Here is a 19589-nt window from a genome sequence, read left to right as displayed (position 1 = left end):
GGACAATGCATATGTCATGTGTCACTGTTTTTCTGCTCTGTAAGTGAACCTCAATGCAATGTAACCTTAGTGTCTGACTGAGTAGTCATAGATGAACATTGCTACACACACAATAAACCAAACCAAAGGCATTCAAAAGAAAGAGAGAACAAAAAGGTGCCTTATTATTTTCTGTAATGCAGAAATGACATTATACCAAAACACCACTTATAGGAATTACCACCGCAACAGCTTCTGCAATTTACCATGTACAGTAATCACCAGATTGCAGTCATCTGAAAAGATAGATTGAAGATTGCAGTATAATAGACAGTGAGTGAGTGTTTTGTTTAGCACTGTATTGCGATGCTTGTTCTGAGTTCCAAATGGCACTCTATTCCCTATGTGGTGCACTACCTTATGGGCCCTGGTCAAAAGTAGTGCACTAAATAGGGAATAAGGTGCCATTTAGGACGCAGTTGCCTGTACAGATCCAGTGCTGTTCTGTATTCATCCCTGTGTTTCCCGTGGTCCCCTGCAGGGAGTTTGGCTGGAGAGACCCAGAGCTGCCTGAGGTGATTCAGATGCTGCAACACCAGTTCCCCTCGGTCCAGTCCAACGCTGCAGCCTACCTCCAACACCTGTGCTTCGGAGACAACAAGATCAAGTCTGAGGTAACCTGCACCAGGCCGATATGGCTACTCATACATTTCTACTGCCATGTGCTAGCGGGGACACCTGCATCCACTGCTACACATTATGAAATGTATATGCCCCATAAAGTTGTTAAATCCGTGGCTAACACATTGGGCGTAAAAAAAGTCAGAATCGGTCAGTGGGATGGCCCTGGGCAGCTGCTGTTTCATTTGAAACTTATGAAACATAGCAAAGTCCGCCTCCACCTTCATGTTCAGTACATCATCTACAATCTATACCTTTTGTGAAACCTTTTTCGAAAATAATTCACAATTCTAGCTCAGGATCTATCCCAGGTGCTAGAATTGTGAATTCTCCTCACATTAATGGTCAGATAGTATTGCCTGATCTTGCCTCACCTGACTTTCCTCATCCTAATGTTGGATAGCTTGGTGGTGTCATGTCTGTGTGTGATATGTGGGGACGTTGGCTGGGTGAGGTGGAGGGATGGTGAGGTGGAGGGATGGTGAGGTGGAGGGATGGTGAGGTGGAGGGATGGTGAGGTGGAGGGAGGTGGAGATGGAGGGATGAGTTGCAAGTGAGATGCTGTCTTGGAGGGATTGGAAGAAAGTCATTAGGTCAGCAGATACCTTTTCCTGGAACACTGCTGATGCTCATCTCATCGCCTCTCTCAGACAGATATATCACAGGCAGCATGGGCAGACACACACACACACACACGCACACACCTTGGCAATCACACACATAGGCACACACACACAGATATAAACACACTTACAGTGATATACTGTATATATGTGGACACCCCTTCAAATTAGTGGACTCGGCTATTTCAGCTCATTGCTGACAGGTGTATGAAATCGAGCACACAGCCATGCAATCTCCATAGACAAACATTGGCAGAAGAATGGCCTTACTGAAGAGCTCAGTGACTTTCAACGTGGCCCTGTCATAGGATGCCACCTTTCCAACAAGTCAGTTTGTCAAATTTCTTCCCTGCTAGTGCTGCCCAGGTCAACTGTAAATGCTGTTATTGTGAAGTGGAAACTTCTTGGAGCAAACCGCCGAGTGCTGTAGCGTGTAACGTGTAAAAATTGTTTATCCTCGGTTGCAACACTCACTACTGAGTTCCAAACTGCCTCTGGAAGCAACGTCAGCACAAGAACTGTTCATCGGGAGCTTCATGAAATGGGTTTTGATGGCCGAGCAGCCGTACACAAGCCTAAGATCACCATGTGCAATGCCAAGCGTTGGCTGGAGTGGTTTGAAACCCGCCATTGGACTCTGGAGCAGTGGAAACATGTTCTCTGGAGTGATGAATCACGCTTCACCATTCGTCCGACGGACGAATCTAGGTTTGGTGGAAGCCAGGAGAACGCTACCTGCCCCAATGCATAGTGCCAACTGTAAAGTTTGGTGGAGGAGGAATAATTGTCTGTGGCTGTTTTTCATGGTTCGGGCTAGGCCACTTAGTTCCAGTGAAGGGAAATCTTAACGCAACAGCATACAATGTCATTCTAGACGATTCTGTGCTTTCAACTTTGTGGCAACACTTTGGGGAAGGCCCTATCCTGTTTCAGCATGACAATGCCCTTTTGCACGAGGTCCATACAAAAATGGTTTGTCGAGATTGGTGTGGGAGAATTTGACTGGCCTGCACAGAGCCCTGACCTCAACCCCATTGAACACCTTCAGGATGAATTGGAACGCCGACTGCGAGCCAGGCCTAACCGCCAAACATCAGTGCCCGACCTCACTAATGCTCTTGTGATGTTCCCACATCTAGTATTAGCAACAAAAGGGGGACAACTCCATATTAATGCCCATGATTTTGGAATTAGACTTTCGACAAGCAGTGTCCACATACTTCTGGCCATGTCGTGTATTTATAGTACTGCGAGGCGATGCACTGTAGCTGTGTGTGTCATCATGGTACCTTGTCTCGCCTAGCAGTATCTTGGTTATTTTTGGAGCAGAAGGCTGTGTGAAGGAAATTACTATTTAATGGGCACTCTATTTTAGTAACAGTAGAGCAATGGAGATGAAGGAGGGACATTTGTATATAGTAAGTCAGTGTCTTCATAAACAGAAGGGAATATACAGCATGCACTGGATAATGGCAGCATGTACTGTATGTAGCCTGCAATCTTGTGAGCCAGTGTCTATCACCTTTGCCAACAGAGCAACCAGATAAACAGGCTCTGATTTGTAATGGTTTTTCTCCTCTGTGTTTAATTGGAGTTGAGATGGGCAGCAAGAGCAGCAGTGCTGATCCATTCTGTTGGGCCTAGCAGCACATCTGCTGACTGTTGGCACAACTCCCCTGGTGTGCGTGTGTACGCACACGTCTGTACGTATGTTTGTGACACTCTACCTGGTCGTCTTATCTCACTTCCTCTGTCACTCTGTCAATATGTCACTCTGTCCTCTGTCGCACTGTGACAGTGTTTCCTTGGCCTGTCTGCCTGTGTGCAGATGAACCAAAATGTCTGTTATTTTTTCATTTATAAACAACTGACCGACATTGGTTGAATTATTTGAATTCCATTTAGTTCTTTTTTTTCTGTGAGCTCAATGCACACATTGCAGTTTTTCTAGAGATAAATCAATCCTGTCTAAACTTTGCTATGTAGTTGGGAGTTAGTTGTAGTTTCCAACAGGCCAATATTCTACATAGTTTAGCGCAGAAAACATATTAATGAACTACAATGACCATGATCCATTGCGTCCGGTGTGTGTTTCTTTTACGCGTGCTACGGAATATAGAATAATGCGCGATCTTGAGGTAATATAGAGAGCAGCTGTTGCTTCGCAAAGTATCTCTACCTGAAAGTACATGATCTAAGGGATTGATAGTTGGTATTAAACATTCATAAAAGTATGCCTTATTTACTTTGAAGAAAATAGTGATTTTGTCAGACAGCATAGGAAGCAGCTCTATAGAGATGATGATTTGAAATTAAATAATAAAGTAATCAAATAAACAAATGTATAACATTTTATTAAAGTAAAGTAATGTGAATAAATTATGATTAATAAGTGATACACAGTAATAGGCAGTCACTACCATCATGGGACTTTTATTTATTTGTTTTATTCTATGTTGTTACAGCATTCAACCCACATAATGCATAGCGCATTTAATGTAAATAATGAAACATAAATATAATCGAACCGAAACTGAACCGACCTCAAAAAGCACTAATCGTTCAGCACTAATATGCAGCCACGTGACTCTAGAGCCCTCAAGCTCAACTCTGGACCTCGAAGCCACTTCCACTGCGTCTTTTCATTGTTCCCCTCTAATCAGGGACTGATTTAGACCTGGGACAACAGGTCTACAGCAATTCATTATTAGGTAGAACAGAAAAGCAGCAGGCTCCGGACCTTGTAGGGTAGGATTTGAGGACCCCTGCTCTAGAGTAATGAGGGAGGAAGGAACTGTCTGATCTGGCTCTCGTTGATTTATAGAGGAAAGGTACCTGAGTGAAATAAAGAACAGGATTCATAGGGATGCCTCCAGGGATATTGTTCTCAATACTGAAAACTATAGATGACTTCTGTGGCAGACAGTTTGTAAAATTGAACTGTCTAGAACCGTAGCCAGCTACACAATCGCATGCATGTTTGTACTGTTCTTTGTCTATCTATTAATTTTGATCTAGTCTTGATCGATTCGTTATGATCCACTAACGTCCTCCTTTTCTCTCCTCTCCCTGTTCCTCTCACCAGATCCGAAGGCAGGGAGGAATCCAGCTGCTGGTGGATCTGCTGGATCACAGGATGACCGACGTGCACCGCAGCGCCTGTGGAGCTCTGAGAAACCTGGTGTACGGAAAGGCCAACGATGACAACAAGATCGCCCTGAAGAACTGCGGCGGGATCCCAGCCCTGGTCCGCCTGCTGAGGAAGACCACCGATGTGGAGATCAGGGAGCTGCTTACAGGTGAACAGAGTTTGGTGCTAGGTTTTTACAAAGAGAGACATAACATAGCCTTGCTCTATGACATTATAAAGGCTCATACCTGCTTATAGAAAGTTATTAAGCATTTTACCTGGATTCTTATATCTAGAGTTTATACACAAGCTGAATTTAATAGGACATTGGTACTGGGAGCTGGATAACTAACAACTACTGAAGGCTATAGTGGTGAAGAATCACAAAGGGACATTTCACATCAACATCCTTAGTGGTGGTTAAGCAGTGGTTAAAACTAATATCCGCAAATGACTTACTGGATAGAAAATTCCTATATTTTATTAAATACAATATGATGTAATATTTGCATGGTGCTATTATCTATTAAAGGAGTGCTGTTCTAATTGAAACATTGCCTAAATGTACTTAGTCAATAACAAGTGAGAGGTTAAATCCCTTGTCATGTTTATAGAGCGCATTATTTTATTTTTTACTGTAGAGAGGATTCTGAGCCTGGAAATGCGTTGGAAATAAACGATTTGTGCTGGTGCTGTCTTAAAGGAGATTACCATATAAATGAGAAAGCAGTTCAACGCACGGAACACAGAGTCCCTCCTGTCACAAATTAATCAGGCATCAGAAAACCTTCCCGGCCCAGAGGAATTCTGCCTCTTCACTTCTTCTCTTCTGGCTGTTTAAATCAGAGTCACAGTGACCGCCTGCGCCTCCTCTTCCCTCCCTGTGACTGGGCAGGGATTAACGGGACTATTTACCCGATTCTCTCCATCTCCCAGCCTTCCCTGTGCCACCGACTGCCAGGAGGCACCCTACTTAGGGAAGCGGTAGCGGCGGTTTATGACATCACAGGAAGCCAAGCCAGGTTGTTGTTTTCTCTGCTGCTCTAGCAACCACCCCCCTTGGGAGCTAAAGATGATTATTTAGCGGGAATAAAGCTCTTTTAAATGGCAGCTTTCTTGTCTCCTGAGATTAGAGATGTGGATTGTGTCCTGGACTCCAAGTGACATCAGGGACCCATGTTGCTGCACTTACACAGCCAGGACGCAATTAGTCTAGTTTAGTGGAGGGGTGAATGAGATGTGGTCATGCTGGATTATGGTTAATCAAGTTGTCCTTCTGTAGTTCTTGGGGTAAATTAATTGAAAAGTAGAGTAGTTGGATGAGATTGAAATGTAGAAATGTACAGCCATCTACAGACAACAATTCATAGACATACTGGGATGCTCTGTACACCCCGTGTACATTTGGTACCCTGGTGGCTCACTATAGAGTGGCTGATTTAATTAGAACGTCATCTGCACTGAATCAGTCCTTTGCCACTTGACTGCGGGCTCACGACACGGCGGCTGCCTCACCTGAACCACATAAAAACAACAGGCTCCTTCCTCAAATTCCATTTCCGTCACCTTGACAACCTGCACAGTGCCCTCACCTTCCACGGCCCCCTGTAGAGTTAATTTTGGTCCAGTTCTGCAAACGGCCCACTTTCTCCCCATGTAATGATGCTCTCGCTCCCCACCTAGCACCCCCCGCACCGCATTTCCTCCCCGATGATGTAAGGCTGAGGCAATTAACCTCTTTCATCTGTCAGGCGAAATAAAAAAATATGTTATAGGTAGTTATTATGCGCCGAGCCTGCCGCCACTCTAGGCAGCAGCCCTTTCATTTTTGAAAACACAGAAATGTTGTGCGCCGCCCCGAGCGCGGTAAAGTGATGCTCTCTGTAAGATTACTGTCTCCACTAATTATGAGCAACGCAGCTAGTTATTTAGATGCAGAGCAGACCACAAGGTCAACATCCCAACATAACTGATAAGACGAAAGTAGATCTGTGTAATTACATTGTTGTTGTGAGAGGAACGGGTGAAGAGTGACTGTCTGCCTCATCACTGGTAATTGCAATCATAAATGCTACAGTGTCCTGGGAGGGACATGACACGGTGAAGGTCAACAAGAATTATAATGTGTTGGGCCAGCTGTCAAGGTCATTACAATCTGTGTGTGTGTGTGTGTGTGAGCCCTCTCAACAAATCACAGTGGTATGGAGTGTTGTGGAGTGAAGGACCCTCTCCTCTTCCTCCTCCTCCCCCTTCCTCTCTCCTCTTATAGATAATTGGCCAGCTCTTGTGCTGTGTGTGTATCTCGACCTTTGGCTGACAGCGGCTGCTCACCCCTTAACACCATCCATGGCAGAGTCACAATGTTCCGACCACATCCTATTGAAAGCAATTTATGGTGACACATGTCTTTTTATTATACTTAACAAAAATATAAACGCAACTGTCCCATTTTTCATGAGCTGAAATAAAATGTTCCATACTCACTAAAAGCCTATTTCTCTCAAATTTCGTTGACAAAATAGTTTATATCCCTGTTAGTGAGCATTTTTCCTTTGCCTAGATAATTAATCCACTTGACAGGTGTGGCATATAAAGAAGCTGATCATTACAGGTGCACTTTGTGCCGGGGACAATAAAAATCCACTCTAAAATGTGAAGTTTTGTCATATAACACAATGCCACAGATGTCTCAAGTTTTGAGGGAGCGTGCAATTGACATGCTAACTGCAGGAATGCTCTCCAGAGCTGTTGCCAGAAAATGGAATGTTAATTTCTCTACCATAAGCCTCCTCCGATGTTGTTTTAGAGAATTTGGCAGTACGTCCAACCGGCCTCACAACCGCAGACCACATGTAACCATTCCAGCCCAGGACCTTCACGTCCAGCTTTTTCACCTACGGGATTGTCTGACGCCAGCCACCTAGACAGCTGATGAAACTGTGGGTTTGCACAACCCAAGATGTTCTGTACAAACTGTCAGAAATCGTCTCAGGGAAGCCAGGGTTTTGACTTGACTGCAGTTCGACGTCGAAAACAACTGGCCAAATGCTCACCTTTGATGGCCACTGGCACGCTGGGGAAGTGTGCTCTTCACGGATGAATCCCGGTTTCAACTGTACCGGGCAGATTGCAGACAATGTGTATGGCGTCATGTGGGTGACATCAGCAATATCAACGTTTTGAACCGATTGACCCATGGTGGCGGTGAGATTATGGTATGGGCAGGCATAAGCTACGGACAATGAACACAATTGCATATTATTGATGACAATTTCAATGCACAGAGATACTTTGATGAAATCCTGAGACCCATTGTCATGCCATTCATCCGTCGCCATCACCTCATGTTTCAGCACGATAATACGCGGTCCCATGTCACAAGGATCTGGACACAATTCCTGGAAGCTGAAAATGTTCCAGTTCTTCCATGGCTTGCATACTCACCAGACATGTCACCCATTGAGCATGTTTGGGATGCTCTGGATTGAACTGTATGACAGCGTGTTCCAGTTACTGCCATTATCCAGCAACTTCGCACAGCCATTGAAGAGGAGTGGGACAACATTCTACAGGCCACAATCAACAGCCTGATCAACTCTATGTGAAGGAGATGTGTCGCGCTGCATGAGGCAAATAGTGGTCACACCAGATACGGACTGATTTTCTGATCCACACCCCGTATCTGTGACCAACATATGCATATCTGTATTCCCAGTCATGTGAAATCCATAGATTAGGGCCTAATGAATTTCTTTCAATTGACTGATTTCCTTATATGAACTGTAACTCCGTAACATTTTGAAATTGTTGCATGTTGCGTTTATATTTTTGTTCAGTGTATTATGAGGAATGTTATTTTGGTATCATCATACAGCTGCTGTAATTCAGGTTCAGTTGAAATTATATGTAAACTGGGATGTGAGATACTCTCTGTGGACACGTAGTGCCTCTGTTCAGTGTTCAGCAAAGCACCCGAGATTGAGGAGGAAGACTGAAGTCGTAGTCAGTGTGGTTAAAGAGGAAAGAGGAGAGCCCAGCTGCAGAGAGAGAGCTTCCTCCCTGTCTCTGTGTAGGTTACGCATACAGTCTGTGCCAAAGCCGCTGGCTTGGAATGTAATTGGTAGGTTGGCTGGTTGCACATGAAATTACAGAAAAAATTATCCAAATCTATGAAGCCCTCGGTGACCAGTTTATTGCACAATCCTGACGGCCTCTCACTAAATCAAAACTAGGGGCTGCAATATGCTCTTTTGTGAACATATGCATGACAAGTAATTAAACATTTATAGAATCTTACCGTATCTTTTCAGTGTTTCGAAAAATGTTGTCACACATTATCCTTATTTCAATTTCAGAGGAGGTATATTCAACTTTTTTTCTTCACAAAGTCTGTACGATTCAGCACCGTTTCCACTCTCATGTGCGCAATATACCTCCTGACCATTCTCCCACGTTAAATCACTGTTAACATCTTATCCTATCTGATGTTCTGTGTTCAGGTGTGCTGTGGAACCTGTCGTCGTGTGATGCCCTGAAGATGCCCATTATCCAGGATGCTCTGGCCGTGCTGACCAACGCTGTCATCATCCCCCACTCGGGCTGGGATACCTCGCCCCATCAGGAGGACCGCAAGCTGCACTTGCACTCCTCCCAGGTGCTCCGCAATGCCACTGGCTGCCTCAGGTCAGTACTCTTACTAGATCCTCGGGTCAATCAATCAATCAATCAATCAATCAATCAAATGTATTTGCTAGCTTTTTACATCAGCAGTTGTCACTAAGTCCTTTACAGTTACCCATCATAGACCCCAAAGCAAAGCAGGAGCGATAGCACAGTGGCAGGGTCAGAAGTTCACAAGTCATGACAGCGTATGTTAACTCTTGAGTTTACATGCAATGGGTGGTAAGGTCTCTTCTGGGAACTTGAACTCTTCTTCTCTGGGTAGATTTTATTGAGAGCAGTCGGCTTCTACTAGGTCAATATCTTCCTGCTTTGTCGATCCCTGGCTTGTTCCTTTGTGTTGGTAATGCAGTATGTAACACATTGCTCTTTCACACATGAATACTTTGGAAGCTTTGTTCTCATTGTGACTATTGACTTCACAAATGAGGGTTATTGATCAAGGAAGTTTTATCACAGACAATGAATGCCACAAGTGTCAGACTGATAATGTGAACCCATGTATCATGTTTATAATTACCCACATTATGAGGGATGTTGTGTGAAAACGCCATGTCAGCTCTATTTGAGGCTTAAAGATGCCTGCTCTGCATTAAAGCGTTCTATACTTCTGGAATATTGTCAAAGGGCTTTCTGGTTATAACGCTGGCATCGGAAGACAATTGGCTGTGTGTCAAGTGTTTCAACTCTTGATATCTGGGACCTCGTCCCCTGCATACCAGCAGGAGAAGCGTCTGTGAAGGAGAATAATGAGATCTTAGCTAATACATTGCCTGTCTGCTCATTCTAGGGTTATTCATTTTAGCTACAGTGCATTACCCTCTCTGTGCAATATGTCACCGCTTCTCTGTTGTGGTATTACCTGCTAATAGTTGATGGAAAGAAAACAAAGGCTTGGGGTCTATTTTAATGTGCACACATTACCTTCTCAAAGCAGGAAGTGATTAATGAAAGGGAGGTCGGGCTTTGTGAGGACATGTTCCATTCCCATTGGCACCCAGACAGGTAGTCCTCTGCAGCACAACCAATCAGCAGTGCAGCAGCGTGAAGTGGGAGGAATTCCGCTGTAAGTGAAATGTGCTGAGTCTTAATGTCTGCCTGTGATGAGGGATGGCTGACTTTACAGTAAATCCCTGAGCTGAGCTGAGCTGACTAATTCATCTGTTTCATGGGTCGTTAAGGAACAGAACAGAACAGAACAGGGGCTTTGATTGAATGTTTAATGTGCGGGACCAAGATGCCTTGCCACCTGCCGCCTCATCACACATTTGTCCCTCATCATGTGACACTTACACTGGAAGAACAGAATCACCATGGCTGACAGGGAGCAACGCAACACACTAGTTGACTTTCATTCTCCACAGGATGCCTCTTTGCCAGGCATCAACTGCTGTGTAATGGGAGAAAGTCTGCCAGTAGGACCATGGTTCTGACTGATCAGCAAGATAACACACTCACCATCTCTATCTTTCACACCCATGCTCATGAAAGAGTCAACAAACCTATGTTCCCTTTTTTGTATAATTTCCTTTCATTTCTGGGGTCATCTGTTGCGTCTGGTCTACCCTGGGGGGGGGGAGTCAGTGGACAGTGATTGCTGTTTGTGTTGGAACGACCTGATAAAGGACCCCGTGTCTCACCTCCTAGACCCTGTCTCTCCCCTCTATGGTCAACTCACTGATCACTGGAAGAAAAGAAAGAAACAGAACAGAACAGATACACATAGATTAGATTGATCAATGGCCGGCTTTGTTCATCAGGCCCATTACAAAGTGCTGGAGGTGCTGACGGGGTCACAAACAGGCCATCAATAATCTCCCTGTCTTTTGGCCACAAACTCCACCAGCTGGCACCCTTAGATAATGGCCATGGTGTCCATCTAGAGGCCTCCTATAAGACAAGGCTGTCTGCATCATTACAGACTCTTAGTGACCTGACATTTAAAGGGCAGCGGAGAGGAGCTCTTTAGGACAGAGACTGTGTCCCAAATGGCACCCTATTCCCTTGTCAAAAGCCGGACACTATATAGGTAGTATGGGCTGAAATGGGGCTGATGGGCCAGTCTTGTCATGGAGTCAAACTATACTATCGTTAACACTATTTAGCTATAGCCTACATTCATTCATTTATTAATGTTTATGTATCCTTATTTTACCAGGTAGGTTGACTGAGAACATATTCTCTTTTACAGCAGCGACCTTGGGAAGTTACAGGGGGGAGGAGATGGGATAAATGAGCCAATTGGGAGCTGGGGATGATTAGGTGGCCATGATGGTATGAGGGGCAGATTGGGAATTGAACCAGGACACCGGAGTTAATACCTCTACTCTTACGATAAGTGCAATGGCCTCTTTAGTGACCACAGAGAGTCAGGACACCCGTTTTAACTTCCAATCCGAAAGACCGATTTTGATTTTGAGCAATTATGACAACAGTAAGTAAAGATGTATAACTTTAGGCCTGGAATTAAACTGAAATACCTGTAGCTACAGTACAATATAACAGGGATACATTGCTGAAGAGAAATGTGTCTGTTGTTGCAGGAATGTGAGCTCGGCGGGGGAGGAGGCTCGTAGGAGGATGAGGGAGTGCGAGGGCCTCACTGACGCTCTGCTCTACGTGATCCAGACTGCCTTGGGCAGCAGCGAGATCGATAGCAAGGTTTGACTTTGTGTTTCCTTTCATCTCCTCCCATAAAGAATACCCTTTTAACATGACGCTGAGGGAATGACAGACAGAGCCGGCCCATCAATACAAAACACGCACACTCACTTACACACACACACCACAACTATCAAAAGTTTCTGAGAGCTTCGGTGACACCTAGATGAAACGAAGACATAACGCCCAGCATAGACCCCAGACAGTTTGGAAGCAGACCAGAAATATAATCTATCCACACACTTGTTAGCTTCCTGGACTGTTTATAAGTGTATAAGCAATCAGACATCCTATCCACCATAACCACGCTCATCACAACTGACTTCTCCAAGGCCTTTGACAAAATCGTACACGCCATCACCATTGAATGACTAATCCAACTGGGTGTCAGACCTGCCCTCACACCATGGCTCTGCAGTTTTGTGACCGGCCACAAACAACAGGTACGCTACCAAGACAGCCTCTCAGACTGGCAGGTGTTCCTCAAGGAACTCTTCAGGGCCCTCTCATCTTCCTTCTGGTCACAGACAGTGCAGCCCGTGATTTCGACAATAGGTGGAAATATGTGGACAATCTAAATCTGGTCCACACGTGTACAACAGGAAACATCAGCACAGCACAGCCCCTGAACAACTTCGACACATGGGTACATGCAAGCAGAATATCACTGAACCTTGCCAAGTGCAAAATCCTATCAGTGACCTTCACAAGAAATCCACATGCCCTCTCTGGAATGAGGGCCAGGATCTCAAAGTGTGTGATAGTGTGAAGACTTTAGGGTTAATGGTACAGAAGGACTTAAAATGGAGCGAGCAGGTTGCTACAATGGTAACCAAGAGCAACAGAATTATTTTTCTCTTTGCCGCCTTAAAAGGTTCCATGTGTCGTAGGAAGACCTGGTTAGCATTTACACCAGCTACATACGTCCCACCCTGGAGTATGCCACTCCTGCTTGGCACAGCTCACTGACCCAGGACCAGTCTGATGACCTGGAGCGTATTCAGCAGAGCGCAAGCCTCACCATCCTCGGAGGATACTCCAGTTATACTGAGACACTTCAGACCCTGTCCCTACCCCAGCTTCATGAAAGACAGACAGCTCTGACTTCACTGTCAGCCTCCTAAACTCTCATTTCAGAGACTGGCTACCCCCTGACAAAATCACAGTAACACGCAGCCTAAACAATCTGACTATGCTAAAGTCTAGAATCGAATGGTACATGAGGTCACCAATCCCATATTTCTCATCATTGATTAATGAGTCACTTTAAGACCACAGGACATTATTGATTTACATTTTGTTTTTTTACTCGTATTGTTGTATTTTGTTTCTCTTATCAATTCATATGTTGTATGTTAATGGGTCTCAGTTTGTATTGACTGCTATAGGAGTCAAATAAAACTAGAAAAACATGTTGTGCGCCTGGATCGGTGTGTCTTGATGGTTGCCTCCCTGACTCTCTCCACCTCCTCATCCCCTGTAAATGACCTTCTTTACCAGGATTTAGTTGCTGAACACCTCTCCTGTCCTTGCTGGTGCACAGCGTAGAGAGATGGGGAGAATCTACTGTGCAGTCTGGCTAGCAAAGATCATCATCAGCTCTGATTACACTGGTCCTTTCCCAAAAGCCAATACCAGATGTCCAATTTCCTGCGAATGAATTCCTCAGAGTCTATGGAGTTAATGATTTTAAATTTATTATTTAGGATAATACAAACAGCGCCTGTGTATATTATGTTGAGATTATATCCTTTATACGTACTAGTCAATGTTCAACTATTGGACGGATTCAATCACAGGTCAGGCATGGAGAAATTGACACATTGTCAGATTCTGTGTGGTTCAAGGTCACCTGTTTATGGCTTGTAAAATACCTTGGGAATCTGAGAAAAAAAGAGACAGGGTACTCCGTACGGTACAGTAGATGATAACCTCGAGCAGTGCAACGCACATACTACATTATCCCGATGTCAAGCAATAACAATGACAAACTGTTCTTCCCTAATAAAATAACTTCCATATCTGCCCTCTCTGCTACAGAGAGATATAGTAGGTTATGGTACCGTAAAGCTCCTCTGATTGTACCACTACGTACACTCTCCCTATTTTGTTTGGTTTCCGAGGGCCTTTGTTACGTCTGGACTACTTTCTGCCAACCAGTTTGAAGGAGATCTGGTCAGCTCTAATCCCACTGAAAATCCTTTACAAGACCAAAGTCACCCCACTACATTATTTTCTGCCTCAATGATCACTACAATGGGATTAGCACTACTGTACTGCTCTGGCCTGGATCCAGCACAGCAATCTAACCAGTACAATGAGTTAGTCATACATTAGGAACAGATGCACTTGACTTTACTATACCAATCGCATTTACGAATTTACAGACTGGTCAATTAATGTACCAATCGTCTTTACATACTGGTCGCCTTTAAATACTAGTTACAGAGCTATTCTTTAATTTAACTGTTAATTGTATTATTGAAGGGTTGCCATCTGCTTTGTTTAGCTGTAGGCATTCTGTAAGATGTCATTAAGTAAAAATGTCAACATACATTAAGCAATGGCGCCGTGGCCTATTGCATTGCTTGTGCTGTCTATTCGAAAGCAAACAGCAACAGACAGATATTTGACGTATGCATTTGCCCCAGTTTATAGCATCCTTACAGCATCCTGTCCACTTCCATTGGAGGATATTAACAGTCTTAACTGTATTTATCACTACATGGCCGACATGCATACATCTTACGACACGCCTCAAATGAAAATACTGCTCTCTTTCTTTCTCTCTCCCTCTCTCTCTTTTTTTGTCTCTCTCTTCCTCTCCCCCTCTCTCCTTTCCCCCCCTCCTTCCCTCTATCTTTCGTCATCTCCTTCTTTTGTCCTTGCAGACCATTGAAAACTGTGTGTGCATTTTGAGGAACCTCTCGTATCGACTAGCTGCAGAGACATCTCAGGGACAGCAGATCGGCACAGACGAGCTTGACGGATTGCTTTGTGGCGATGCCAACGGCAAGGATGCCGAGAGCTCTGGTTGCTGGGGGAAGAAGAAAAAGAAAAAGAAGGCCCATGATCAGGTGGGTTCCTCTCCACTGCAGCTGTTAGCAATTAGCCAGCATGTTACAGCAGTGGTGCTGGAAGCCCGGCTAGGGAGGGGGGTCTACATCTCATGGATAATTACACATTTACTGGGTTTAGTTCTGAAAGAGGGTCTTCTGGTTTCTTCTGGTTTCTGCTGCCAAGGCTGGGAAAAAAAACTGGCAAAGTCAAGGTTTGATTATTATCTAACTGAGTTGGATTATGCTATTCAGTGGGATTGAAATGTCGGTACAAATAATCTAATCTGGCATACATTAGATGCTCATGCAGTTGGTAAGGTGTGGATGATTTAGTATGTGAGATATGCCCCATGGATGTTATGTTGCTGGATGCTCATTCTTAAATCATGTTTATCTTGTAAGTAAATAATTCCTGAAGCAGTGTGTGACTCACTTGTCACTCAAGTCTCAACCATATTAAGTGTTTTCAATATGTTCATTGTTCTTTGATAATTAAAGACAACTGCCCATAACAACCAACTTCTCATTTAGAAAACAGCCTATGTGGCATCGATATGAGTCAGAAACGTTTATTCTACTGTGGAAATGACTACAAAGTGTAAATAGGATAATTTTCGTCATAAAGTCAGTCTCGTCCAAAACAGAGTTTTGTTAGACTTGTGGTCGTGACTGCATCACAACGTAAATTAAGGTTTGGTTTGTTTTAATCCTGCCCACATCCTGCCCAGCCGACAGCTGGCAGCACACAAGTGATCATACATTTCAGAGTGCAGCTACACACGACCCGATCGTAATGCCTGTGTTAAATGTGGGCTGACTTTGGTTATCCCTATGGGTCCAGTTGGGGAACATCGGTAAATTACACAAGGTACAATGACTTGAAAACCTCAAACCAAACTATAAATTGTAGAAATGAATAAACAAATATTAAAAGCATTTAATGGGAACTAAAAGGTGTGCAACATGAAAATATTGTCTCATTTACATTGTGTAATTTATTGACAGTCCCTAACAAACCCCGGAGAAAGGCTATCCAAAGTCAAACCAATTTTGCTGCAGTCGCACACCAGCCGGCTGAAGCTAATTGGCAAAATAATTTGGCTAACCCTTTACACCTGTGAACACACACACACACACACACACGAGACACCCACATCAAACCACACCCCGAAACCATCTCACGTTTGAATTCAGGTCTTGGCTACTAGCATTTCTTAATCAACCAAATCTAAAACAAGGCCAAATCAGGTAATGCAGTCACCCTTTAAGCAATTCTTAGTGGCACTGTAACTAAGTGGCGTTGTCAAACTGTTTGATGTCTGTAGTATTGATAAGTAGTAATATTCCACCATTCTGTGTCACCCAGTGGGATGGTGTTGGGCCCTTCCCGGACTCAGCTGACCCTCCCAAAGGCATTCAGATGCTGTGGCACCCCACCATCGTCAAGCCCTACCTCACACTCTTGTCTGAGTGCTCCAACCCAGACACCCTGGAGGGGGCAGCCGGGGCTCTGCAGAACTTGGCTGCAGGCAGCTGGAAGGTACAGCACAGTACAGTAAGCTATGGTCTCCCTCCTCAGAGCTGCTCCAGTGGCAGCCATTTTCTAGTCACACTGTCATTGTCAAATTGTCAAAATGAACTTGCCTTAGACATTGGTTGCTCTTAGCTCACTGCAACATTAAGAAAGCATGAGCTACTACTGGAGAAATGCTATATTGGGCAGTGTTGGGGGAGTAGACTACTCCTGTTGTTGTCCCATATATAGAGCAGAATGATGTGTGTTTTATATGATGAAGTGTGACTGTCTTCTCTTTCTCCTCTCCTCTCCAGTGGTCTGTGTATATCCGTGCGGCGGTGAGGAAAGAGAAGGGTCTGCCCATCCTGGTGGAGCTCCTGAGGATCGACAACGACAGGGTGGTGTGTGCCGTGGCCACAGCTTTAAGAAACATGGCCTTAGACGTCAGAAACAAAGAACTCATCGGTAAGTGTCGTTGTCAGTGAATACATATTGTACACTCATACATTCTACATGCATGTTTGTGTGTGTGTGCATTAGTGCGAGTATGTAAGTGTGCTCATGCATATGCGTTTATATACAGTGCATTTGGGAAATATTCAGACCCTGTGACTTTTTCCACATTTTTTTACATTACAGCCTTGTTCTAAAATGTATTAAATACATGTTTTCTTTATCAAACTACACACAATACCCCATAATGACAAAGCGAAAACAGGTTTGTAGAAATGTTTGCAAGAACACATTGGCCTCCATCAATCTTAAATAGAAGAAGTTTGGAACCACCAATGACTCTTTCTAGAGCTGGCCGCCCGGCCAAACTGAGCAATCGGGGGTGAAGGGCCTTCATCAGGGAGGTGACCAATAACCCGATGGTCACTCTGACAGAGCTCCAGTGTTCCTCTGTGGAGATGGTTGTCCTTCTGAAAGATTCTCCCATCTCTGCAACACTCCACCAATCAGGCCTTTATGGTAGAGTGGCCTGGCGGAGGTCAATCCTCTGTTAAACAAACAAAAAACAAAAAAAGCACATGACAGCCCGCTTGAAGTTTTTCAAAAGGCACCTAAAGGACTCTCAGGTCATGAGAAACAAGATTCTCTGGTCTGATGAAACCAAGAACTCTAGCCTAAATGCCAAGCGTCACGTTTGGAGGAAACTTGGCCCATCCCTACGTTGAAGCATGGTGGTGACAGGGACAGGGATACTAGTCAGGATTGACGGAATGATGAACAGAGCAAAGTTCAGAGAGATCCTTGATGAAAACCTGCTCCAGAGTGCACAGGAACTCAAACTGGGGCGAAGATTCACCTTCCAGCAGGACAACGACCCTAAGCACACAGCCAAGACAATGCAGGAGTGGCTTCGGGACAATTCTCTGAATGTCCTTGAGTGGCACAGCCAGAGCCCGGACTTGAAACCGATCAAACACCTCTGGAGAGACCTGTAAATAGCTGTGCAGCGACGCTCCCCATCCAACCTGACAGAGCTTGATAGGATCTGCAGAGAAGAATGGGATAAACTCCCCAAATACAGGTCTGCCAAGCTTGTAGCATCAAACCCAAGAAGACACAATGCTGTAATCGCTGCCAAAGGTGCTTCAACAAAGCAGTAAAGGGTCTGAATACTTAGGTAAATGCGATATTTTAATGTTTTTATTTATTATAAATTTGCAAACATTTCTAAAAACCTGTTTTGCTTTGTCATTATGGGGTATTGTGTTTAGATTGATGAGGGAAAAAAATATTTACTCCATTTCAGGGCCGTAACTTAAAAAATGTGGGAAAAGTCAAGGGGTCTGAATACTTTCCGAATGCACTGTATGTGTGCCCCCATAGACAATGTGTGCACTTCTCTGCAGCAAACTATACCAGCCTATTTATCTACTAAGATGGGTGTGCACTGCAGAGCTCTCTTTGTGGACTGTGTTCACATGGTTGAAATTCTCCTCATGACAGCACTAAAAGACTATTGATCTCTCTAATAAACGAGATGTTCTGTTGGACCTCGGCATCTCCATAGCAACTGCTCTTGCCGTTTCAGGCTGGTGCTCTGTGCTAAGTAGATGTGTGTATCATGTCATAGAGCCCAGCCCGCAGGCCTTCGGACTCCCAACTCTTTGTTGGTAGAATAAAGGGTAGTAACCCACAATTACCTGTTTGCATGCTTAAGTCATGTTAAGACAATGTTATATCTGGCTAAATCTGACGCTACTGATAGCCATGCAAAGGGGGATTTTGTTATTGGCATTTCATTGACATTATAGCCACTATTACACACAGCATATATAAAGTGTGTATTACGTGTAACTTGGAAAATGACCTTTGTGATAATCATCATCTCAAATTATCTTCACCCTCTTTGTTTATCTACATTACAAACAGTGATGTAGTTGTTAAAAAATAGGGAGGTAAACTCACTGTTTGCAGTGAATGAAGTAACACACTATATACTTTCAACCGTCACGCAAAATCCAGAAGGGCTCCCGAGTGGCGCAGTGGTCTAAGGCACTCCATCTCAGTCAATGTAAATAAGAGTTTGTTCTTAACTGACTTGCCTAGTTAAATAAAGGTTCAATATAAAAAAGGTGCATAAACTGCATTTGCTTGCGTTTATCCTCCACTACACCACTGATTACAAACACATGTTGTGTTGTTTCTAATGCTTTGAAGACTATACTATGAATCACACAAAGCGATTGTGCATTGGCAAGACATTCTCAGTCGTTCTCATTCCCAGGCCTCCCTTTAAAACGTAAGTGTTTTCTATGAAAATGCCATTACCTGGGAGGTGTCAAGGGGTTTGGTATTTCCATCCCAGCTACGAATGTTGTGTCCTCAGGCCTACAGTAGAGTATGAGTGTTTAGCGGGGTATTAAAAAGCCCCATTGAGCAGAAGATGGATGTATTAAGCCCTCTCGTCACATAGCTGTAAATGTCAGGCTGGGAGTTTGAGGCTGTATTGTGAATTATTAAAAGCACTGCTCCATGAATTTCTCTCTCTATTTTTCTCTCTCTCTCCCTCTCTCCCTCTATTATTCTCTCTATCCTTTTCTTATGCCCTAGTTTTGTTGTTTTTGACTAAAATCCATAAGGATTGTATTATATATCCTTAAGCATCATTCCCATACGTATGTCCTTTGTCTTCTTTATTCTTCTTCAAGTGGGTGCCTCAGTGTGAAGTACCGTATTTATAGTTCTCCTGTCAAGTCAAGAAATCCTCTTTAGCTCAATCGCTCACTGCTCATGGGGGACATAGCCTT

The 19589-nt window shown here is 44.1% G+C and overlaps 1 protein-coding gene across 2 annotated transcripts in view; it reads left to right on the top strand.

The window, feature by feature from the left end:
• The window catches only part of LOC135558743 (catenin delta-2-like), a 142946-nt gene that overhangs the window by 113020 nt on the left and 10337 nt on the right, over window positions 1–19589 (top strand). For both annotated transcript variants that reach the window (XM_064992829.1, XM_064992830.1), the window contains 7 exons: window positions 521–653; window positions 4369–4582; window positions 8913–9096; window positions 11637–11754; window positions 14646–14831; window positions 16180–16368; window positions 16644–16794. In XM_064992829.1, coding sequence (XP_064848901.1) covers window positions 521–653; window positions 4369–4582; window positions 8913–9096; window positions 11637–11754; window positions 14646–14831; window positions 16180–16368; window positions 16644–16794 — 1175 coding nt within the window. The remainder of the gene's footprint in view (window positions 1–520; window positions 654–4368; window positions 4583–8912; window positions 9097–11636; window positions 11755–14645; window positions 14832–16179; window positions 16369–16643; window positions 16795–19589) is intronic.

The sequence above is a fragment of the Oncorhynchus masou genome, chromosome 17 (assembly GCF_036934945.1).
Source record: "Oncorhynchus masou masou isolate Uvic2021 chromosome 17, UVic_Omas_1.1, whole genome shotgun sequence".
Taxonomy (NCBI): domain Eukaryota; kingdom Metazoa; phylum Chordata; class Actinopteri; order Salmoniformes; family Salmonidae; genus Oncorhynchus; species Oncorhynchus masou.
This window is presented reverse-complemented; position numbering and strand designations above follow the sequence as displayed.